Source organism: Podarcis cretensis, assembly GCF_951804945.1.
Source record: "Podarcis cretensis genome assembly, chromosome: 10".
NCBI classification, from domain to species: domain Eukaryota; kingdom Metazoa; phylum Chordata; class Lepidosauria; order Squamata; family Lacertidae; genus Podarcis; species Podarcis cretensis.
This window is the reverse complement of record NC_137179.1, coordinates 74645535-74670359: the sequence shown is the minus strand read 5'-3', so window position 1 is coordinate 74670359 and position 24825 is coordinate 74645535. Positions and strand designations below refer to the sequence as shown.

General features: G+C 40.7%; 1 protein-coding gene and 1 long non-coding RNA gene across 22 annotated transcripts in view; one reads left to right on the top strand and one right to left on the bottom strand.

Moving 5' to 3' along the window:
• PPFIBP1 (PPFIA binding protein 1) overlaps window positions 1–24825 on the top strand; it is a 126057-nt gene that overhangs the window by 71322 nt on the left and 29910 nt on the right. For 15 of the 21 annotated variants that reach the window (XM_079993573.1, XM_079993591.1, XM_079993583.1 and 12 more), the window contains exons 2-12: window positions 1700–1783; window positions 5031–5236; window positions 10541–10627; window positions 12839–12952; window positions 13968–14099; window positions 16073–16165; window positions 17000–17092; window positions 18626–18740; window positions 20723–20755; window positions 22717–22778; window positions 23154–23238. In XM_079993573.1, the coding sequence (XP_079849699.1) occupies window positions 1720–1783; window positions 5031–5236; window positions 10541–10627; window positions 12839–12952; window positions 13968–14099; window positions 16073–16165; window positions 17000–17092; window positions 18626–18740; window positions 20723–20755; window positions 22717–22778; window positions 23154–23238 (1084 nt within the window). In that variant the 5' untranslated portion in view covers window positions 1700–1719. The remainder of the gene's footprint in view (window positions 1–1699; window positions 1784–5030; window positions 5237–10540; window positions 10628–12838; window positions 12953–13967; window positions 14100–16072; window positions 16166–16999; window positions 17093–18625; window positions 18741–20722; window positions 20756–22716; window positions 22779–23153; window positions 23239–24825) is intronic. The other 6 variants (XM_079993584.1, XM_079993576.1, XM_079993588.1 and 3 more) reach the window with 3 other exon arrangements.
• On the bottom strand, window positions 19246–19570 carry LOC307225690. Its single transcript, XR_013843131.1, has 2 exons — window positions 19479–19570; window positions 19246–19387 (listed from the first exon to the last, which is right to left on the bottom strand). It is a non-coding gene; the product is annotated as an uncharacterized lncRNA (long non-coding RNA).

Sequence of the window (24825 nt, the reverse complement as noted above, 5' to 3'; positions counted from 1 at the left end):
TCCATTTAAGCTTTATGAATGAAGCTGCAAGAGAGTTGAACTTTAGCATGGCACTTTCTGATTGCTGCCTCTGGTCTGTTAGGCTTCTGTGTGTTTGAGTGGCCTTGCAAGCAACGGTGGAGCTGCTGCTTAAATCTTCTTTTGTGTCTATTGAACATGGTGCCCATTCAGGACCAGATTTTCCGCCACTCAGAATACGTAGGTGCCTGGAGTCTGGCACATGGCAGATAAGAAGTGAGGAAGGATGAGGGTGTGAATGGAAGAGGCTGGATTGTGATGTGTTCTTGGGGGCGTGGAAAATAAGGATGTGCAGGGGGCATATAGAATAGAAGAATGTTGAAGTGCCAAAATACATTACATGAAATTGCTTGTGCATCTGTTGTTGGATGCTAGTATTTCACTTAGGTGGGAGATTTGATTGATTTCTTATGTTATGGGGGTGCAATTTAAAGTAAACCTTCAAAGAAAAAAATGACGCCAACCCCCTCCGCCAAACCTGCGCTAGCCCTTTCCATAACATACTAGTTTTGTTTGATTTGCAGGAGGACATTTCAATGTTTGATTCTCGTTTGAAGTAGCCAGAAGCAAAAAGCTGTACCACTTACCTTTCTAATAATGTATGTTTCAGCTCATATATGGAGGCCAGCAACAAGACCCTGATTGGTCGGCAAACAGCAGGCTCCAAACTCTCTTGTTTTATTTATTAAATTTATATCTTTCCCTTCTTCTCAAAGGAGCCTCGAATGGCTAACAACAAGTAATAAAACAATAAAAGCATCTTTTATTTTTTGTAAAAAGTGTTTATCACATCATGTTGTGGTAGTTTGTGGCAACCTATGTATTTTTAAAGAAGAAAAATGGTTCTGCATGATTAGCAAAAGCCACTAACAGAAATAAACTGCTTGCATTTTACAACCTGTCAGCTCCAAGCTTGTGGCTGGCAAATGTGTGGTATCTTGCATAAAACCCTAAAACATAATGAGAACAGCTCCTGGGGAGAGCATTGGGGGCCTCTGTTGTGTAGAGCCTGTGCAGCTGGTGACCAGCAGTCCACATGAAGCCACCCAGTCATTTTCTTTGGTTTACCAAGTATTTGACAGTTTCTCTGATTTTGCAGTCCCAGGGAGGCAGCACTTGGTGCCCCTGGTGTGCTGCCTGAATCACAACTTGTGTGTGCTGGTTCAGTTTTACAACATTTTTCTTGCAATTTTTGCAGCTGGTTATGAGCTGAAGCTATAAACCTTGTTGTTCTCTTTATAAATCCCATTGTAGCTAGCAGGACACAACTGCAAAATATGTGGTTTTTGAGGGTTTGTTAAGACCTCAGTTCTCCTGTGAGCTAACTTTTCATCTGCCAGCTTTAGAAGGGAACAGATGTTCTCCAAACCAGACAGGCTATAACTGTGCATGCTGTTGGAACTAGGCATTCTGCAGGAATGCAATCTCCCTCCCCACACAAACGCAAGGTTCCCAAGCAACCCAGCCTTGCCTAAAGCAGGCCTGGGTGACGTGCACCTGTGGACATTGTTGGGAACAAAATCCTGTTCTGCAAATGCTGAAGTGAAGTAAGGAGTTGGACTAGATGACCCTTGGGGTCCCTTCCAACTCTGATTCTATGATCGTTTGCAGATTGCTTAATTTAGTTGTGGCTTCTGAAGGGTTGAAAAACATGTTTAACATTGTCGCTTCATTACTTCAGGTACTTGCAGAATCCAGAAAATGATGAGTGATGCAAGTGAGATGCTGGCTGCCGCTTTGGAACAGATGGATGGCATTATTGCAGGTAGAACATTAACCCAATGTTTTCTTTTAATCTGCTTGATTGCCCTTTTGCTCCTGGAGGGGATGTGTTCTGGAGTAGGAAGACACTGAGCATGGTGAATTTCTCTCTTCAAAAAATCAAACCGAAACTTCTCTTCGCAAATTCATTCAAACCAAACCATTAGCTTGCTTGAAGCTCTTTGCTTCACCCTCACCATCTGCTTTTCAAAGCTGTCAGGTGATGTGGCTCCTACTGTTGCAATCTGTTCATTTGAGGGAGGAATGTTTTCCCCAAATATAGGTTAAAGTGTTGTGCGTGTTGGAGGTTATCAAAGGGAGAAGGGCCACCAGGAGCAACCTGGATTATGTTAGCACAGAAAAGGGGATGAAGTGGTAAAATTGTGCCTGGACTATGGCAGAGATGGCAGGTGGGGGAATTGCACTGTTGAACAGCTTTTTCATGGAGATAAACATTACCTACTCATAACAAATCCGCATATAAGTAGGGTAGGCCTTTATGTACTAGGGTTTTGGGTATGTTCCCATCGATGGTCCACATTCTCTCCCCCCCCCATCTAAAGTAGCACAGCCCAATAACAGTTGGATCACCTCATCAGCTATTTGTGAGAACTAGGTCTCAACTGCACTGTCTCTCTCTTACTCAGTTCTGAAATATATCCCCAGGGGAAGGGATCTTCCGGCCAGGCACACTAGCATTTTGGTTTGATTTCATGCCAAGCCAAGCTGTGCAAACAGCTGTTTAAACTAGAAAAGTATTCTGAGTGGGTGCAGAAGACATGAAGGTGCCGAGTTTCCAGATTAGTGATGTTATTTCCCTTGCAAAATACTTTCTGAAATGGATAATAGCGTATTATTTCCTCCCATCCATCTCACTTCAGTCATATAGATTTTCTAAGGATTTGCATCATAAATACATGTGTCCAACAGATGTGAATATAGCATATTTCTACTTACAATTGCATTTGCGTTTCCTTAAAGGTTATTGTCTCCAGACTGACCTTGATAAGGCAATCAAAGGAATACGAATAAAATATCCAAATTATCAACACTATGGTGTAGAAAAAGGACTACATTTTGTCAGTGAAGTACTTGAAAAATATTAACTTATATCAATACTCAAACTTATGTGGCTTTATTACAGTATTTTTGGGGACTATTTTTGGGGACTCAGATTTAAGAAAATGGGGGAGATGGCCCAGAGTATAAGACGCCTCCTAATTTTTGAGATTATTTTTTAAGGAAAAAAACATAGTCTTATACATGGGAAAATAATGGTATTTATTTATTTATTTATTTATTTGGGAGGCTTAGCTCCTGTGAATTTGTCTAATCCTATCAGCCTTGATAGTAAAACAGAGCTTCTGTGTTCAGGAGCATATTATTATTATTTACTATTATTACCCCTGAACTGCAGATGTGAGAGAGAACAGGGAAGGTATGTTGCTATCATGCGAGCTTCCCAGAGGCCCCTGACTCTTGTTTTTCTGGACCCCGTTGGACCGAGGCCTGAACCAGCAAGGTGGATGCACCTTGCATAATATAGCACCTCATGAGATGTTGCAATAAATAAAATCCACAAAATGAGAAAGAATAACCTGTGCTCTTCCTCTAAATACCATATTTTGCCATGTATAAGACAACCATTTTCCTTTATAAAAATTTAGCGATAAATTGGGCGTCATTTTATACACGGGTTAATATGGTGAGGAGCCAGAGCAGAGGATCGTCGAAAGACAGCTCAGTGAACTTTCAAAAGAAGTTCAACACCTCCTTTAGCTGAATTACCTCTTAGTTATTGGCATGCATATATGCTAGTGAAGTAGATGGCCTGAACTTGGACAGAAGAGACTTTGGTCCAGATTCCCACTCAATTATGGAAGTCATTGTATGACCTGGGATCTTCATTATATCTTTCAGCCTCACTTTCCGAACAGATGCCCCATGAGAGTTACTTAGGGCAGGATATAAATATGATAGAAAGATAAATACTCTATTTGTAAGATTTATATCTTCCCTTTCATGGTAAGCAATTATGGATTAGGGCACATTCAAATGAAAAACTAGGCAAAACCAGTCAATTAAAGAGTAAATTCATTTTAAATTTGAAATGCTTAACCCGTTTTACTGTGTTAATCCTGGCTGGAGGGAAGAGATGGGTTTTCAACTGGCACCAAAAAATGAGTGCAGAAGCCTGTGCTTTTGGAGGTCTGTGGTCCACACAAACAGCTTGCTGCAAAGAGGCCTGTGGCAATTTAAAGCTGGCCTTCACGCAGAAATGGTTCCATGTGTAGTCACCTGGGCTTGCTCTCTTCTCTTGCTTCCTGGGCATCAGACTTCGGAGCACAGATGCTCACACTTCGCTCCCTGCAAAAGCTGTAGTCTTTGCTGCCTAAAGCACAGTTCACAGCTTTCCATTGTCTTCTCTCCCCTAGCACTAATAGTTAAAGGATTCCCTTGCATCCACGCAGCATACTGTGATGCCTCAAAAATTCTGTTCTTCAGAATTGTTGAGGTCACAGCTGATGTCTTCTGTGTGGCTGTAGTGTTAAAGCTCAGTTAATGGCTGCTATTGAGGCATTAATTAAACCATATATGTTGCAAAGGCTGCCCTGCAAGCATCAAGACCAGAGGCCTGGAATGGATATATAGCATAAGAGCAATTTTCATAACACTTTACAAGGTGACTTCAGGTTTAGGCAGACCTGTCTACACCACTATGCAGTAAACTGTCATAATTCATTTGTATACTGTAAATTAGTCACCCACATAATCTGGTTTGTAGGGTTTAATGTGCAATTATTCAAAACTGCAAGCTTGTATAAATCAACGGTAGTACACAGGACACAGAACTCATGTATTGCAGCAGAGATACCTGAAAAACCTGGGTTTGAATCCCGACGAAGCCTTGAAGTGCTCAAGGTAACTTTTGAGCGAGTTACATTCCCTCAGCCTTGCTCATAAAGGGTGAAGAGGGAAAAAATGGGAAAACCTATATTCTTCCTTAAGACCTTGGAAGAAACGTAGTATACAAAGTTCAGAAATACATAAATAAACAGCTGAATATTTTCTTCATGTCACTACAACATTGGTCACACCTTTCATCAGGCAATATGCTCGCCAATTTGGGTTGATTTTTAACCTCCATTTTTGTAGCAGCTATTTCATTATTTTGACTCTGTTTCCCTCTCCTCTGCCCCACACATGCACATGTGCTGTAGTCAAGTGTTTAAATATTTGTGCTGTCTTAGGTTCCAAGGCTCTGGAATATTCAAATGGCATATTTGACTGCCAGTCCCCGACTTCTCCATTCATGGGGAGCCTGCGAGCGCTGCATCTCGTGGAGGATTTGCGTGGCTTACTAGAGATGATGGAAGCGGATGAAAAAGAAGGATTGCGGTGTCAAGTCCCAGATTCGACAGCAGAGATTTTGATGGAATGGTTGCAGAGCCAAATGGTAAGGCATTTGCATGGATTATTGGCAAATACAATGTATGTAGTCATACAGTGTGGGTATGTATGTGCACCGCTTCTGTGTTTGATCTTAATGTGCACTGCTTAATGATTGTCAAATACTGCAGTGCTGCTAAATGCATATCAAAGCCCCACGTTGCCACGCTGCATTTTTGCTTGATTCCCTTAGGCTGTTTCGTCAGGTTGCTTCCTTTCTGTGTTCCTTTCACAATGATACAGAATACATTATATGTACTTTATTTTTGTCTTCATCCCTGTTTTGAAAAACAATGCCCCATGTTTTTCCCCAGTTTTTCTGATTTGAAGGTGTGAAGCTAGGGTTGCCTAATGTCCAGATTTTCCCAGACTTGTCCTCTTTTGCAAAGGTAAAATCACCATCCAGGCTGATTTTTAATATTTTGCAGAACGTCTGGCTTTTTATTTTCTCTACCATTATTACCAGGGCTGCTCTAGGACTTGCAGTGGTGAGGCCTCATGCAGCCTTCCAGGGCTGCTCCAGGCTTTGTGGTGGTTCCAGTGGCTGCCAGGCCTGCCATGGCCTTTCGGGGGCCGTGCTGGGCCTGGCAGCGCCTCTGTCTGGAGACACAGCATCTCGAGAGCAGGAGGCCAAGTCTGTTGTAGAGAGGCATATATCTGTTAGAACATCCAGATTTCTTGATAAGGCTTTACAAATTCGTGTAATAAAGGGGGTAGAAATAGAGTAGAAATGTAAACCACGATTATTAGCAGTATGATTGTTGTTGTTTTTATGTGTGTAATGGCTGCTCGCTAAACAAAGTAAAATGGAAGGTAAGAGAGGGGAGGCACTGGCGGAGGAAGAGGAGTGCAGGGGGAGCGTCCCGCAGCGCAATCCTGGCAGGGTTCCATCGCGGCTGTCCCCCCACTCATGCTGGGTGCCCCGCCACCAGGACGTGCGCCACCCCCCCGCCTGCTCTCCGCCCCCCCCCCCGGTGCCAGAGCATGAAGCTTTGCCACTGAGGGCAGGGCAGGAGGGGGTGAGCGATGGAGATACGGGATGGGGAGGTGCCTTGAATTTCTCTCTCAAAATGCTAGAGGGTATGTCATTTTCATTTTCATTTTCAATATGTCATTTAAATATTTCAATACACCTGCATAGAAACTATTACTACTGTTTTTCTTCCTCCCCCCCTCTTTCCTGGCCCACCTACAAATGTGTCCTCTTATTGCTCTTTGGAATATGGCAACCCTAGCAAAGCCCAGACTCCTGGTAAAACTGTTGGATATTTTTAAGAATTCATGCGCCAGTCTTGGTTCAATTGATTCAATCTGCCTTGTGGCTGTTCTTATTACTCTAAATTTTATATTGTACCGTAAGATCCCAGCTCACGTTGAGCATGACAGTGTTTTTACATAGCAGTGCTGTATTGAATCTTTGTGGGTTTTAATTTGTAAGAAACTTGACATTTTGGGTTGGGAGGATCTTCTTCTGGAAGAGGTTGGTCTTTGTGAAATATGGTGAATAACTCACAGCGTAAGTTACTCATGTGATAACTTGATGGGGGAACGGCATCTTTTCAGTGTAAAAGAAGAAGACTTTTTTCAGTGTATGGAAGAAGGGCAGGGGGATCGATGGAACCCTGTGGGTACCATGGAAAGCCACAGGGTGCAAGTGTGCCTACGAGCAACACATTGGCAATCCATGCACAACATATTCTTCGGACAGGTCCAAAAATGGTAGAATACTGGAATGCAGTCTTGACAGAAATAATAAAAAAGTCATTGGATATAATAATAATAACAAAATTGGATGTTAACTACCAGAAGGTCCTTTAATTGCATTATTTGGCTATCTTAAAAGACTGGTATCCCAAGATCTAGAAATGGCAATGAATCTGCCAACAGATAATTGAATGGCCATTTACCAAAAAAGCTAGCACCTCCTACAATAGTAGCTTGTTTAAAAAGAATCTGGGAAATAGCTTATATTAAGTTAACTGAAGAAGAAGAGCAGCTGGAGAATAAATTTGTTGAGAAGAGGAGCCTGTTTGTTTCATAATGGAGCAACAGTGTGCAAGATACAATGAGACCATTCCTAGTACTAGTGACATAGTTAGTGTTAAATGAGGGCAAAGAAACAATGTGAATGTAATTCAACAACAAAAAAATACTGTATTTTTCCATGTATAAGATGAGTTTTTTGTTTTTTGTTTTTTAAAAAAGGGTTTAAAATTGGGGCTCGTCTTATACATGGGTAGTGCTGAGGGGTGTTTTCTTAATTTGGAGTCCCCCAAAATAGGGGGTGTCTTATACATGGGGGTGTCTTATACACAGAAAAATACGGTATATATGATTAGGCAGTTCTAAGCATTTAGCACAATTATGAAAGGTAGTTAATTATTTGGTGCCTATTTGAACATAGTGGTGGTCATTTAATGATTGAGCAATAAACTGATGCAGCTAGGATCAATAAAAACAGTGGGGTTTTTTTGTTTTGTTTTGTTGAAGGGCTGGTTTGATGTTCCAATATTTATGAGAAATAAGCTAGGTTAGAAGTTACGTTGCATCATTTAAAGTCAGTAAAAGCCAAAAGTGAGTAGTGTGTGTTACCTAGTGAATAGAGATATTCCTCCCCAAGCCCTTGATGACAGAGTGTGGAAATTCTCTGAAGCACATAAAAAATGCACCGTCCATAAATGTTAGATACACCACATTCTAGTTTGAAAGGGAAGTCGCCATTGTTTCTCTGCCCCAGTATGCCTTGCTGGGACTGGAGATTGTTGCAGCAGGCATGGTCTAATCTGACTGTATCTGCAAAACTCCTCCTCCCTCCTCCATTCCACTTTAAGACTATCACAAACAACAGACTTGGGCATTTGGGCAGGCCAAGTAAGGTATTTTACTCTTCCTTCCCTTTGCTTTTCAAGTTATTTAACATCCAGACTGAAGACAACTTCCAGAGATTGCAAAAAAGCTTGCTCCCTACTTTGTGACTCTTCTGTTTGGCCCTAATAAAGGGCATTTCCCCAGATGACCTTTTATTGAGCATTCATCCCGACTGGTTTGCAGCGTTATCCAAAACTTTCCACCGCCATTTCCCCATCACTTTCCTCATGGCAAAATGCAGTCTTTGGGGGAAGTGAGTTTGTTGCGCATGACCCATCTCCTATAGCCCTGAATTTTCTAGCATGTGATTGAATCCCACTTGAAATTAACAAGAGTCTACAAGCACCCAAATATAATACACTGCTGTTGCTGCTTTGATCCCCCCCCCCCCGGACTAAGACAGCTTGCTGCACGATTTGTGAGACCTGTAACTATTTTTACAGCTCATGCTCCTCTGAGGGCAAACCAAGTCCTTTGCAGAGCATGTCAGTCTCCTCTTCCCCTTGGTAAGGACAACTTGTTATTGAGAATCGTCTTCCTTTCCCAGCCTCTGCTTTAGTTCAGTTCCAAAATTATTGCAGGCACCAAAAACAGTAGAGCCAAGGTGCCTGCCTAATGCCAGTGGACAGGGAGTTCTGGGTTCTGCTACACTGAAATATGGATTCCTTGCAAACAAACAGGAACAAACCCTGAGTGGCAATAAACATGAAGGGTGCTTTTTCAAAGTGGAATCTTGCAAATACTTAATAGATTTGCTTTTCATTAGCCTTAAGATGCCATCTGCTGGAAGACAGGTGTCTGTGCAACCGCAGCTCAGAATCTCCTCAAACTTATAGGGTGTGAAGCTTATAGGATGCAAACATGCATGCAATTATGTAGAGTGCATTGATATACCATGGTTGATACAGATAAACCATTTAAAAGGAAGGGCCCATGGGAGAGGGGAGATCACACACTGGTTATTTTTTTTCTTTCACAGGTTTCCTTTATTGTAAAAATGGGAGAAATAAAATTTGAGGAGTTTAGCAGGCTTGTAGGGGCAGTTCAGCCTGGACTTAAATTTGCTTTTAATCCAATTTAGTGTGAATTTAAGTGTGGTTTAGCAATAAAATACCTAGATTGAACTTCACACGTTTTCAACAAGAGATGTAGAGCATTGAGCTGCAGAGCAAAAAACACAGTATGATGATTATCAATTTAACAATATATTCCCCTGCCATGCCTTCGGGCAGCCTTTGTTTGTTTGTATCAATTTGATTTGCTTCAGAAGTTTTTAAATTATTATTATTATTATTATTTTATTTTGTCTTGCTGCTCAGCTGCATTTCTTTGCCTTGCAGCCATTTTTGGAAATGCTGAATGTGCAAGAAATGAATTTGGGTCATAGGAGGCGAGATTCTCACTTCTCATTTTCAAGATCCCCTCCAACCTTCTGGGGCTGAATTATATGTTTATTGCTTCAGGCCTCCCCAGTCTCACTCATTATATTTCAGCGTTTCAAAGACTAGGAAATGACCTCACTTGCACTTAGATGTTGCTTGTACATATAAAAATGTGCTTCATGGTGAATAAAATTCCATTCCCGTTCAACAAGGAAAATGTATTATTTAACCACAAATGGTTAAATTTCTTAAGATTCAGGCTGAAATTTCTAATTTTCAGAATCATATGTAGGATCCTGCTCTTGTGTGAGCAGACTATCTTCATAACACACTTCTCAGGCAAGGGTTCCAACTGATCCAAGCCTGTGCATAAGATGGGGATGTAACCTTTGCAGTACAGTATCTTTTATCGGTCTTCCATGAATCAAGACTCCCATCTCCTAGTAACTCATTACGAGCTGGACAGATTCAGGTACCAACCCAACTAATTGTGAATTTTGGCAATGTTTCTTCACCAGACTAGGGAGACCCAGTCTGGAACCTGCTCAACTACAGATCTCAATTCACACACTCTGGATAGATGGAAATAAAACTGGGGGGAGAATCATGTATTCTTATCTTTAGCTCAATGGAAGAATAAATTTGAATAGGTAACATACAAAAACTCTACTGTCTAGGGCTATTCTCACACTAATTATTTCTAGTTCGTTGGGAAGCATGTGATAGCATTGGCCTATGTTTTGTTTTGTTTTTGTTTTTTTTTAAATGTGTCATCCAGCATTTAGCTTCCTCTTAGTTTTTGATTTAGGGGCATGACACCCTGCTGCTTTTTAGATCATTGAAATGTTTGTGGGTATGGCATTATCAGCCTTTGGATGCTCCTTTTCACATAGGATAATGCAGTGTGTGTGTGTGTGTGTGTGTGTGTGTGTGTGGCATTGGTGCTGCATCCTGAAGCATTTGTTGCACTCATCTGGAAGTTTACTTAGTTCTATAATTTGAGTCATTCTGATGGAACAGTCTTAACAGCAGACCAGTGTGTCCCTTATTTTGTTTTCCAGACCAACGGACATATATCCACAAATGGAGATGTGTATCAAGAGCGGCTTGCACGTTTGGAAAATGACAAAGAATCTCTTGTACTTCAAGTAAGTTCTTTTCCAAGTTTGTTCCTTCTTTGTTTCTATGAAGAATAGAGCATTTGAGGCCCATTGGATCACTCTTGACTGTTGGTTCACAGTCAAGTTTATATCCTCCCCTCCTTAAAATTGTATCAGATGTGCAGGGATCAAGGCATAGAGAAAATGTTCTTGAAAGGAAGAAGAAAGGGAATTTTCCTTGAGGAAAAAATCCCACATTTCTCAGCTGCCATCAGCTTTGGCTGGTGGCTCAGCTGCACCCTGGTTTGCCAAGGAGAGCTTCCCTTCTGTTCTTTATGCTTCGATAATCTCTAGGTTAGATCACTGCAACATGTTATATATAGGGCTGCCTCTGAAGATGGTTCAGAAACTTCAGCTGGTACATAAATTGGTGGCCAGGTTGCTCACAGGCAAGATGGCTTGAGCATATAACACTGATCCTGCCCAACTGCACTGGTTGCCAGTTAGTTTGCAGTCCCAGTTCAAAGTGCTGGTTTTGAGCTAAAAAGCTTTAAACCACAATACCTAAAGGGTCACCGCTCCTCATATCATCATCTGAGGGCCTTCATCGTGTGCCTCGTCCACAAGAGGTCAAGAGAGTGACAACACAGAAACAGGTCTTTTCTGTGGTGGCTCTTTGCTTGTGGAGCCACTCCAGGGAAGCTTGTCTGATGCCTTCATTACTTATCTTTAGGCACCTGTCAAAAACTTTCCTCTACAACCAGGCCTTTAGCCTCTAACTGTAGCCTTTTAAAAGTGGGTGTGATGTTTTTAATGTACAGTCGTACCTTGGAAGTCAAATGGAATCCATTCCACTTCCAAAACGTTTGGAAACCAAAGCACTGCTTCTGATTGGCTGCAGGAAGCCCCGTCAGATGTTTGGCTTCCAAAAATAGTTCGCAAACCGGAACAGTCACTTCTGGTTTTGCAGTGTTTGGGAGCCAAAATGTTAGTGAACTAAGCTGTTAGAAAACCAAGGTACAACTGTATTTCTTTTCCCTCTTGTTTGAATGTATCTGTATAGGGCTTTTGTCTGTCTGTCTGTTTCTTTGTAAGCTGCTTTGGCTTTCTCTGGGCAAGATAAAGTGAAATAATAATGATGATGATGATGATGATGATGATGATGATGATGCAGTTCATCATGACACATTTTCCATGTGTCAGTATGACTGTGCATGCTGTTCCCATGTCCATTTAATGTTTACAAACTGTATTCTTAGTGGAGCCTCAAGTTGCAGGGTATATTTGTTTGTGAATTAAGTATTGTCTCCCCCTTAACCCTCATGGAGAAATTTGCTGGAAGGGTGAATATAATCGTTCTTAGTTATATGGTAAGAATTGCTGTGGTAACTTTTGTGCCCCTGTTCTGTCTTTAGTAAATGAAACCTGCTTTATTAGGGGAAAGTACTATTGGTGGGAAGGACTCTTCAAGTTAAAAATATTAACTACATAGAAGAAAAAGCCTTGCTGAGGAAGAATCAGCATAGCTTCTGCAAAAGGAACTCCAAAAGTTGGCCTGCTTGAACATTTCTGTCTCATTCAACTTTGATCTCTTTCAGTGATCTGGAGATTCTCTTTCTTGTGTGTCTACGTGCCACAGGGTGTGCACACATGGTCACACGTGTGTGTGTGTATTCACTAAAGTTGGCCTTCCTTTTGCAGAACTTCGAGAGTCTCAACAAGCATCTGAAAAGAGATAGTTCAGCAGATGTTGCATATTTGGGCTTCCATGTAGCCTTTGACAACATTCCTCACCAAAACCTCCTAAATAAACTTTGCAGTAATGCAAACAAGGATAGGTTATTTTTGCAGATTAGCTACTGGCTAAACAACAGAAAGCACAGAACAAGAATAAATAGGTGGTTCTCATAGAGGAAAGTAAAAAGTTAAAAGAACTCCCATATTAGACTTAAGTTTATCAGAACAAGTTAACTCAAGTCTGTAGGAAAATTATGTCTCCTAAGGGAACTGGTTATGTATGTGGATGGAAAGTTTAGTCCTGACGTGCTCTGATTGTCCTTTGCCATTCCTATAGATTTGTCTTATCAATAGTGGTTTGTAGGTCTGCCCTGATCGTAGTTGGTAGTTGTTCGGATAATCAGAAATATAAAACATACCCACCATCTTTTTGTTTGTTTGTTAATTATGTAACTCCAGATGGAAATGTCCTACCTAGAAATGAGGTGCATTGATAGATCTGTGTATCCTGTTTTTGTGCAGGTGAGTGTCCTTACTGACCAGGTGGATGCTCAAGGAGAAAAGATAAGAGATCTGGAGCTCTGCCTAGAAGAACACAGAGAGAAGCTGAATGCCACAGAAGAAATGCTGCAGCAGGTATTGAGGGAAATAGTAATTTTTTAAAAAGTTGGTTTTTCTATCAGTCTTTGTTGCTTTTTTGCAGCTATTTTAGTATTAATTATTATGTTGCTTTTGATAATGGGTCTATTTAAAATGTAAAAGGAAGTGAAAATGGGGCTTTCCTGCCCTAAAACTATTCAAATTGTGAACCAGTTTGAATAAAATGGCAAGTGTACTGATGGTATAAAATATACCAGTGGTCCACATTAGAAGAAGAAGAGAAGAAGAAGAGTTTGGATTTGATAACCCTTCCTCCCCTACAACAAACACTCTGTGAGGAGAGTGAGGCTGAGAGACTTCAGAGAAGTGTGACTGGCCCAAGGTCACCCAGCAGCTGCAGGTGGAGGAGCAGGGAATCGAACCTGGTTCACCAGATTACGAGTCCACCACTCTTAACCACTACACCACGCTGGCTCTGCATTCACTCACACATTAGACCTGCATTGTGACTAGATGCAAAGTGGGATGTTGGGTCTTTAGAGGTTTTGAAGAAGGATTTTTACCAGTGCAGTTTTTATTCCTGCAGGCTATGATTTTATTTATTTGTCTATTTAAAACACTACTGCCCTTCAAAATTCTAAATATTATCAATAAAATAAATGTGTTAAAATGCAATAAATCCATCAACACCCACAGTTAACCCGTTGCACCTGCTGAAATCCCCATAGGATTAGCATAGGAGCAATGTCCCATTTGCTTACTGGCCAGTAAACTAAAAACTCCTAATCTCATCGTAGGAATAGTTGTCACTGACTAAATTTCCTTTCAGGAAGCTATTTTGGTTTGCTTGGTCTGCAGTCCTAATGCCACACAACTGACAGTAAGCCCATTAAATTCAGTAGATATACTGAGTAGATATACTTCTGAGTAGATATACTTAGGAGTGTGCTGTTGCCACAGGTTTTTTCTTGTTTTGAACTTGGAGGGCTACGTTTATGGTGATATGAAAATCCAACGAATAGCTCTCAAATGAATCACCTCTTCTTATCAGGAGCTCTTAAGCAGAACATCCCTTGAAACTCAAAAGCTGGACCTTATGGCAGAAGTTTCCAACTTGAAGCTCAAGCTGACAGCTGTGGAAAAGGATCGACTTGATTATGAAGACAGATACAGAGACACAGAGGTAAGGTAGATTCCTCATGGCTGAAACTTTTGTATCTTGTAATTCCTCAAACAAAAGTTTGTTTTGATATTTTTGGTGAAGGAGTGATATTTTTATATCCCTTTTACTGTTACAAATGAAATTAGTCATTTAGGATTTGCCTAGACCAGAGGTTTTCAACCTTTTTGAGTCCACGGCTCCCTTAACCAACTACATTTTCTCTGCGTCCCCCCTGTGGGACTCAGGAGCCCAGTTAGGTCACCCCTTGCCTGCCTGGGAGCCTCTCACCCTTTTTCAAACACCCTCCCTTGTGGAGTGTTTCTTCAGCCTCCTTGCCCCTCCCCTCTCCTTGGGAGTCCTCCAGGCAGATGCTGCTGCTGTCCCTGGCCTCTGAGCTGCCCTCCTCCCAAACAGAGGTGCCTTCCAGAGGCACCCTTCGCCTGTGGAGCTTATAGCCAGGGCTGCTGCTGCAATACACAGCTATGTAAACCTTTGGGAGGCAGAGATGTGAGGGGGCATCAGAGGAGGGAGGGAGGAAAGAGAGACAGAAGCCGGTGTTGCCAGTGGTACCCCTCACCAACATTCAGGGCACCTCAGCGTGGCATGGCACACTGGTTGAAGACCACTGGCGTTGGCCATCACAAAAATACATGCACAACTTGTGACCTGCCAGAGCAACTGTTGTCCACCAGTTCTGCCCAGTTCCACATTGTGAGCTGCTGGTCCCATGCAAATCACAAAAACCGGAGGTTCAGTTGAAGCATTTGGGGCCAGGACTCAGCCTGATCAGTCATTTAAGTTAAAGTACTGGAATTTTTCATACAGTCCCTCTTATGTTGGATGCGGTCCAGAATAACAGAGTGTAATAAATATCAAGAAAAGAAATTGGAATAATCAGAAATAGTAAAAGGTACAACAGCAGTTTGCTTGGAAACTTGTACAAAGGAATTCATGTAGCTTGTAATAGACAAGATTGTTCAGATTCTCTTACAAAAATACTTTTATCCATTACAAGATAGAGGATTTTTTCATGCCCTTCTCTGCTCTCTAGAAGTATCTGATTGCTCACTATGGGAAACAGAAAGCTGCAAGTGCACGAATCCTAGGTCTTCTCTAGCAGGCCTGCTTTTCACAGTGGCTAACCAGATGCTTCTAGGGAGGGCATGAAGAATGTTTCTCCCTCTTCCTGGAAATTGGTACCCAGAGGGATCCTGCCTCTGAACAGTTAGTCATCATAGCCAATAGCAGCCATAGATCTCTCCTAACCAAATTTGTCTTTTAGATTCAAAGTTATATAAAGTTATGGCCGTTGGCACATCAGGTGTCCATGAACTTCATAAATTAAGTACTTCTGTGAATAATTTCTGTCTGCCAGGAGTTCCCACACTCCCACACCCACAGGTCTCTGAAATAATGAGGTTTAGGTTCATAGATTCATAGAAGTGTAAAGTTGGAAGGGTCATTTAGTCAAACCCCCTGCAATGCAGCAGTCCTTTGCCCAGTGTGGGGCTCAAACCCAAGATTAAGAGTCTCATGACTGAGCTATCCCAGGCAAGCAAATGCTGCAGAAGAGGTTTAGTCATGCTGGCCAGAAAACTGTCTGTGGACAAACGCCCGCTCCCTTGGCCTGAAGCGAGATGAGTGCCACACCCCATAGTCTCCTTTGACTGGTCTTAACCATCCAGGGGTCCTTTACCTTTATCTTTTTTTAACCTAGTAACTTACTACATTTGGAAAACAAGGCTCTTGAGTAGGCTGAGGTGTGTGTGTGTGTGTGTGTGTCTACGTGCCACAGGGTGTGCACACATGGTCACACGTGTGTGTGTATTCACCAAAGTTGGCCTGCTTGAACATTTCTGTCTCATTCAACTTTGATCTCTTTCAGTGCCAGTAAGAACAGTTAGAAAGAGGATTCCAACTGCTTTGCTTTACTCTCCCAAGAATTTTCAGTTTAAAATAACAATTATTTTTCCCGCCTTATACTTTTTAAATAGGGTTTGATGCAAGAAATTAATGAATTGCGGCTAAAAGTAGGAGAAATGGACAGCGAGAGACTTCAGTATGAGAAAAAGCTTAAATCTACCAAAGTAAGTAATGTGAGCTGTGTTGAAAGCCTGTGTTGAAAGAGGTTGAAAGCCTGTTTTCAAAACCCGAACTTACATAAGAGGGTTGTCTGCTTTTGAAAGAAGAATCACGGGGGCACCAATACTGCTTGACACCATACTTTATTATACTTTGATATTTGTAGGCATTTTGTAAAGGGGTGGTTCACTGATGTGGCAGTCCACAAACTGTAGCCTTAGAGGTGTGCAGGGTTGTAAATCCAGGCAGAATCTGCTTGTCAGGCAGGGTGGAGTTGCTGTGGTATTGTCCTGGAAGCGGGACTGCTGTTTCTTGCTGGCAGGGAGAGCAGCCAAGGTCGGATGAGGTGAGGTGAGGCGGCAGGAAGGCTGGAGTAGTGCAGATGAACCAGCAGAGCCAACTCAGGCGCTTCTGAATTGCATTTTTGCCATGTGGACCTTCCTGCTACTTTGCCCCTTCTGGATAGCAACAGCTGCCAGGAAGCTGGTGTAGCTGCTCCCCCTCATGCAGCAAGTCACTTCTGCATCTGGGATCACATACAGGTGATGTTCGTATGAGCTGGTGCATCCAGATAGGAAGTAGCATCATGGCAGCCCCAACATGCATGGTTGTAGTGTATTTTTGAGCCACGCCAGCAGTCCCAAGGGTGATCCTGCTGTATTTATCTCATAGAGAACCTGTTGCACAGCTTATGTAAGAATCCTTTGACAAACTGGAAGAAAGTTTCATGAAATCCACTCTGGTTTATTTGGACTTAAATGTGTTTCACGGGGGATCATTTTTAGCCTTGTTTCTTTTCTGTCTTTACTTCTCTTTCACTCCTCTGTCTCTATTACCAGTCTTTAATGGCCAAACTTTCTAGCATGAAAATCAAAGTGGGCCAGATGCAGTATGAAAAGCAGCGGATGGAACAAAAATGCCAAATGTTAAAGGTGTGGTAATTGGTTGGGTCTGGTTTTCAAATCATTTCTTTACCACAGCATTTTGTGACCCTGTGTTCCATTTTGTGTTTCCGCCTTGTTGTTGGAGTTTGTGTGTGCTCTTCAAAAGATAACTGTTTTTCCTGCACATTTGCTTTTTTAAAAACAGTTTTCATTTGGGTCTGTAATGAGGGCAGTGCCCAGGATGAATTTTTAACCACGGCTTCAATAACATGAATGTGTTGACTAGATCATTCATTGATAGTGGGCATGTCTACACTAAAGACTTAAAGAGGTTTAGCACTTCTGTCTTCTCAGAGAACCCTTGGTATTGCCTTTATTTCCCTTCTCCCAGGGTGTACTGGGGAAGCAGTACTGGGTGAAAGTGGTATAATACTAATATAAGACAGTATTGTAGATATGGATACGAATACACGCACCCATAGCCATATACACACGCACACATGTGGAGTTTCCTGTTCAGCACTTGGTGGGAAGGAGAATGGTCTTAGCTCAGTGGTAAAGTATATGCTTTGTTGGTAGGAGGCCCACAGTTCCATCTCTGGTGCCTCCAAGTAGGGCTGCAAAAGTCTTTGACTTGAAACCCCAGAGAGTGGCTGCCAGCCAGTGTCAGCAGAACTGGTCTGACCCAATATAAGGCAGCTTCCTATGTTACAGTTGCCAGTTGTGTGTGTGGATAAAACTATTTATCGCCTGAGTAATACATGGGGTTTGTTCTTACAAGAAATCTCCATATGTTTCCATAGTACCTGGCAGTTTCATATGTATTCTTCCCTCTTCCATCTACCCAAAATATCATAAATACATTATTTCACTGCGCTGTTAAATTAGATTTTATGCTATGAGCATGCCTCAAGTTGCTTTTTGGTTTACCGCATTAAGGCTGAAATCCAGTGCACACTTACCTGGGAGTAAGTGGCTCTCATTTCAGAGGTATACATGCTTAGGACTGCTTAATGCAACACTTGGCGAAAGTGTTTCATGCATGTCTAAAAGGTGAATAAAATCCTTTTAGTGTCACTTTTCAAATTCAAATGAAGACATTATTAAACATTTAAATTGGAGATGGGATTGCTATGATTGGGAGACAGGCTGCCCATGCATTTTGTGACGCAGGGAGAAATTGTTTGTTGTAAAGACTGTAAAAGGTTTGATGAGGGCCCTGTGGAACGCCCTCCCACTAGATGTCAAGGAAATAAATGACTAACTGACTTTTAGAAGACATCTGAAGGCAGCCCTGTTTAGGGAAGTTTTTAATGTTTGATGTTTTATCACTTTTTATTATTATTATTAATAATAATAATATTCTGCTGGAAGCTACCCAGAGTGGCTGGGGAAAACCAGCCAGAGGGGAGGGGTATAAATTATTATTATTATTATTATTATTATTATTATTATAGATTTCTAAAATGAATTTTAATCTGAAGACCATCTCTAACTTAAATGATTAATTTCAGTTTAGGACCACCTTTTAAAACACAAAGCTATTTTTTAAACAGATGTGTTGATTTTCTGTTTGCGCAGGAAGAACTGTCATCATTAAAAGATAAATTAGAACAGAAGGAAGCTGAGATAAAACAGTTGCAAGAGAGACTGGCTCACCAGGTGAAAGGAGATGGGGTGGACATAAATGACAGAGGTAAGGCAACTGGCATTGAGGCTCCCTAAAGCCATGGTGTATCTACTGTGCTCTGTGGTTTATGACTTGTCTGTTCTAGAAAAAGGCTCAGTTAAACCTACAGACATAGGTTGGTGCATTAGGGTCACCGTATTTCAGAAGTGAAAATCCAGACACAAAAGTTGTTGATTGAGCTTTTTTTGGGAAATCGAACACACACTTCCTTGTTCTGTTGGCAAAACCCCAGACATTTTGCTGATTTTTTTGAAATCACCCTCGGATGTATGGCAACCCTAGATGTATGCATGTTGCTTGAGACTGTGTTCTGCTGTTTAATTGCAGGAAGAATTAGAATTGTAGTGTTGGAAGGGACCCTGAGGGTCATCTTTTGCCCAACGTGGGGCTCAAACCCACAACCCTGAGATTGAGAGTCTCATGCTCTACCAACTGAGCTATCCCAGAAGCTGCCACTTCTCAAATCTCAACCCATATGCGTTTTAAAAGGCACCCTTCATAGAAAAAGTAATAAACAGACTGGGTCATACCATCTTCACTTGCACATGGCATCTCCCTGGGACCTGGTTTTTTTCCATGGATGGGTCAGGTTCTCAGGGAAATACTAGTATCCAATAAACATGGTAAGCTATAGGTGGCCTGGTCGTTGCTTTCTGTTTATAGTAAAAGGGAGAGGTTATGTACAGGTGCACAAGACTCAAACTAGGTTAAAATTTATTTCTGGAAAGTAATGAGTGAACAAACCTGGAGAATGTTGACTTCTGCATGGCTAAGATAGTAGCATATTTGAGATTTCAGTTGGCTGAATGCTGGCAGGACAATGTATAACTGCTTCTCTTTGTAGGATGACGCTGCTGTCTTGTTGCTTAGCAACATAACAAAGCAACAATTAACATATATTTAAATTCATTTCTCCATGGTCTGCATTTTATTTCCACATAGGACTGCTTTATTTGTCATGAGTGGTTTAAATGTTTAAATGATCATGGATCTGCAAAATTACTCTAGGAAATTACTATCCTCTAGGACAGTGTTTCCCAACCTTGGATCTCCAGCTGTTTTTGGACTACAACTCCCATGATCCCTAGCTAGCAAGATCAATGGTCAGGGATGATGGGAATTGTAGTCTGAAAACAGCTGGAGACCAAAGGTTGGGAAACACTGCTCTAGGATGTATTACTAGGAATAAAAGATATGTTCACATGTTCAGATTGGGATCAATTCCTTGATAGAGTAAAATACAATCAAGAGAGAAAATAGAGCTTATTTATTTATTTTAAATACTGATGACTGTCCTATAATCATTGCTCTCAAAGTGATTTAAAACAAAATAAAATACAGAATAACATATATCACAGACAGAACAGCAGAGTTTTAAGAGCGAGCGGATAAAAATTAACATTCCTAAAATGCTCGCTGAAATAAAAATGTCTCAAAGGGACACTGAAATCCATACAGCTTTGCCATCTGAGGATAAGTTATTATGTAAACAAATCCCAAGTTGAGCAGTTTTGAGAGATCCTGGGTATTATCGTGTGTCAGTGACAGATTCTAAAACAATATATTTCAAAAATTAATTAATGGTGAGGCTACGACAGCATGGATCTCATAAGTACGTGGATGGGAGACCACTGGAATATAAGCATTCGAAAGGAAAGATGATTTGCAATTATAAAAAATAAATAAATAAAAAGATCACCATAGTAATTATTATAAATAGTTGTATCTTGGCAAGTTCAAAATAGGGATGGGGATGTATGTAAAAATGTGCTGAATTCTTCCATCTGTGAAGAGATTTGTGCAATAAGATACAAAACCTAGAGTCACTTTTATGAAAATTGTAAGGAGATGCAGCTCAAACACTACTTTATTATATGAATCATGAATAAGGACTGTACTATGTATGACTTTATTTTCATTACTGTTGAAATTGCTTTAATACTTATAAACTCCATCTAACTTCAAATTCAATGGGTTTTCCTGCACAGATGAAAATTGTAAAAAGAAGCTCAAAGACAAAAGTAAGGTTTTTGGTGTCTTTCCACAAGAACTTACATTTGACACACTTTTCCAGTACAGCTTTCTGCATGTGTCATATAAAACAATTTTAACAAAATGCTGTTAGACTGCTTCATCTTCCATCCTCATTTTCAATGGAAATCCAAATGGAAAGAGTAAAATGAAATCTTGCATTTTAAATCTTCCATTTTTTTTTTGTTTCAAATTAGAAAGCATTTGATCCATTGATTTCTTGCCTAAGAAATAAACTAAATATTTAATAAACAGCCTTCTATTTTAATCTATTTGCCAGGATTAATCTCAGCATAGGCTATATCTATATATTCTGTTCTCACAAGAACAATCTATTTTCTTTCTGGTTTATTTTATATCTTTCTATTTTTGGTGCCCTCTAAGAGGAAAAGCAATTGGGCCATAAGGCCACTCAGAATTAAGGATGCTGTCAAGAGACATTGGTTTCAGCAGGCTAACTTTGTGGGTTAGTTTCACACCTAATGCAGAACCATGATCTGGCATTGCATGAATGAATCCTGTGCTTGTGTGTTCCAGTGCTTTCTCTCACTACTGATTTAATGAAAAAACATCCAAACAGGGCAAACTATTCTTTGTGCAAACCATGGTTTGAATGTCATTTGTGCACAAACTAGCTTTTCTACATTGCCTATGCACAAACTAGCTTTTCTACTACAGCCTATGATTTGCACAAACTAGCTTTTCTACTACAGCCTATGATTTGCTACTAAATTGGCAATGAGGAACTAAACTGGAGCACATAGAATAGAATCATAGAGTTGTAGAGTTGGAAAGTACACCTCTTACACATGAGGTGGGAGGGAGAGGGGAGCACAGAACTTCTTCATGTAATACCAGACCATGGTTTGGTGTTGCGCCTGAGCTAAGTTGCAGTTGGGTTGTGACCATGGAATACAATGATATTCAGCTTTGCTCCACTGATACTTGAGTGTTTTTGGAGAGAACATAGGAAATTCTGAATGAATTGCAACTGACATAAGGGAAATAAGTTTTAACCCAGCTGATATTTAGTAGGAAATTAAAAGATTGTAAGGTTTTAATCAGGGAGTGATATGTAATACATTTTTCTAATTTATAACTCTGAATGGTATGAATGTTCATTGTTAATGAGGATAAAGGATGAAGCAGAGTTTATAATGAACTCAAGTTTTAACCTCTTTTTATATTTGTGCTGCAACTATACATTTTAGCATGACTTTTCATCACAGCAGATATATATATTCCATCCCATCATGATTCTCTCATTTTTACAACCATTCTTACTTACGGCTAAGCATCACTACGCCATCAGTTTCTTTTATCATTACCATCAACGGCCTAATTCCATTGCTCTTGTTGAACTTATTGGTATCTCAAAGGAATGCTTGGCTGCTGGCACAATGAAATATTGTTGCATTTCATGTTATTATAATTGGTTTAATCTCTAAGAACTTGTTTATAACATTTAATAATTTAAGAGAGAGATCTAGGGCAAGTGTTGCATTGCATTTTTATAGAATTTTAGCATTGTAGTGCCCAAGAATAAGAAAGTATTTAGTCAGATCAGCCATGGTCATGTTGGGTGGCCGGCTACTGTCACCTGAGATGCTTGAATATGGAGTGGGAAATGATTCGCTTTTCAAGGTTATGTTGCCAGGAGTGCAGAAACAATGTTTGTGTGCTTTAGACACTCTTAAAACATAATAGGTGTGTGAGATATGATGTTTACTGATCTTTGTGAAAAGTTATGAAGGTAAGACACTTATAACTTGCTCCATAAGAACTGTGTTTGATATGCTTTCTTCTTTTTGAAATGTTTAGATTGTTCTAAAATGAAGAGGAAGTGATTGCTTCTGACACATTATAAACTTTAGAGTTTGCTTTTTAAAAATGGTTCTTTTTAGCTTTCTGCTTGCACTTCAGTTGACTTTTGGTTGTTTCTGTGTTTTAGATATTGAGGTGCAGAAAATGAAGAAAGCTGTAGAATCTCTAATGGCAGCAAATGAAGAAAAGGTACCGGAATGTTCTTTAGTTTTCATATTTGTTTATTCAGTTGAACTTGTGGCTTCTGCAGAGAATCAATAAGATGGAAGCACAAATTATGGCCCTTATTAAGGGGTAAGAATCAATAACAATTCCCCAAAATGAAAATGGCAAAGTTTAAGAGTGCAATACAACAAGTGGGACTTTACTTGATTAGTGCGAGTGATTCTGAAGTATTCTTTGTCTAACACCTTGGATTTCTTAACTCGCAATTGCCCATTGTTTGCCACCACCATTTTTATTTTTTATTTTTTGAAATTGTGGTGTTATCCAATGTTCCCTAGAAGTGCATGGAAGCAAAAGACCAATCTTAATTACAACAGATAAGAGTCTCTCTTTCTCCAGGATCGGAAGATTGAGGAGCTTCGACAGTCTCTCAATCGATATAAGAAAGTGCAGGACATGGTGATACTGGCTCAGGTCAGAAAAGGTACTTCAAGAGCTTTAACATGGGTTGTTTTACAATGTTTTACCATATGTTTGTTCTCCTTAACTGAGTAACACCATTCTGTTTTCAATGAAATGGCCAAGTAACCTCTCAAGTTTAGGTTTGTTTACATGCAGAAGACATAAATCATTCCGAAAAAGAACCGGTAGATCTGGATACCCAAGGATTCTTCAGTTGCCTGTTAGCATCTCAGGATAGTCATTTATTTGGGGCTAATGGTTTAATCTGAAAACACTAATGGCACATTTCATTGAAAATTAATTGGTCAAGTTCTGTTAATTGTAATGGGAAGACTAAGAACAGTGCTTAATTGCCTCTCCCATTTAAATACAATGACACTTTAAAATGCTTAACTTTTGTGTATGGTGCCTAAAGTGTTCTGTGGGTCTGGATGCCTTTCCTAGTCACAGCCACTTGTATTCAAAGCAATCACCTGCTGTTTATTACAGCTGGAGCAATCCACAACCTTTCATTTTTGTAATCTGTATGACAAATGCTGATTGGCAGAGTGGGGTTTACAAACTTCAATTTGGAAGTGCAGCAGCAGGATGAGATGCAATTGGTTTTTGTGGGATTGAATGAGTTAGTTGAATGTCTTTTTTCTTACTCAACTTCTTCCGTAATTGATTGCCATTCTCCATTTCCATTTAATTATTACCCTCGTCCATTTCTGGTGGCTAACACCCCAGAGGACAGGATCACACTTCAAAATGACCTTGACAGATTAGAGAACTGGGCCAAAACAAACAAGATGAATTTTAACAGGGAGAAATGTAAAGTATTGCACTTGGGCAAAAAAAACGAGAGGCACAAATACAAGATGGGTGACACCTGGCTTGAGAGCAGTACATGTGAAAAGGATCTAGGAGTCTTGGTTGACCACAAACTTGACATGAGCCAACAGTGTGACGCGGCAGCTAAAAAAGCCAATGCAATTCTGGGCTGCATCAATAGGAGTATTGCATCTAGATCAAGGGAAGTAATAGTGCCACTGTATTCTGCTCTGGTCAGACCTCACCTGGAGTACTGTGTCCAGTTCTGGGCACCACAGTTCAAGAAGGACACTGACAAACTGGAACGTGTCCAGAGGAGGGCAACCAAAATGGTCAAAGGCCTGGAAACGATGCCTTATGAGGAACGGCTAAGGGAGCTGAAGAGGAGGTTAAGGGGTGATATGATAGCCATGTTCCAATATATAAAAGGATGTCACATAGAGGAGGGAGAAAGGTTGTTTTCTGCTGCTCCAGAGAAGCGGACACGGAGCAATGGTTCCAAACTACAAGAAAGAAGATTCCACCTAAACATTAGGAAGAACTTCCTGACAGTAAGAGCTGTTTGACAGTGGAATTTGCTGCCAAGGAGTGTGGTGGAGTCTCCTTCTTTGGAGGTCTTTAAGCAGAGGCTTGACAACCATATGTCAGGAGTGCTCTGATGGTGTTTCCTGCTTGGCAGGGGGTTGGACTCAATGGCCCTTGTGGTCTCTTCCAACTCTATGATTCTATGATTCATTTTCTGCAATGGGGATAGCTCAAGTAGAGAAAGATGATGAGACCAAAACCCTCATGGTGT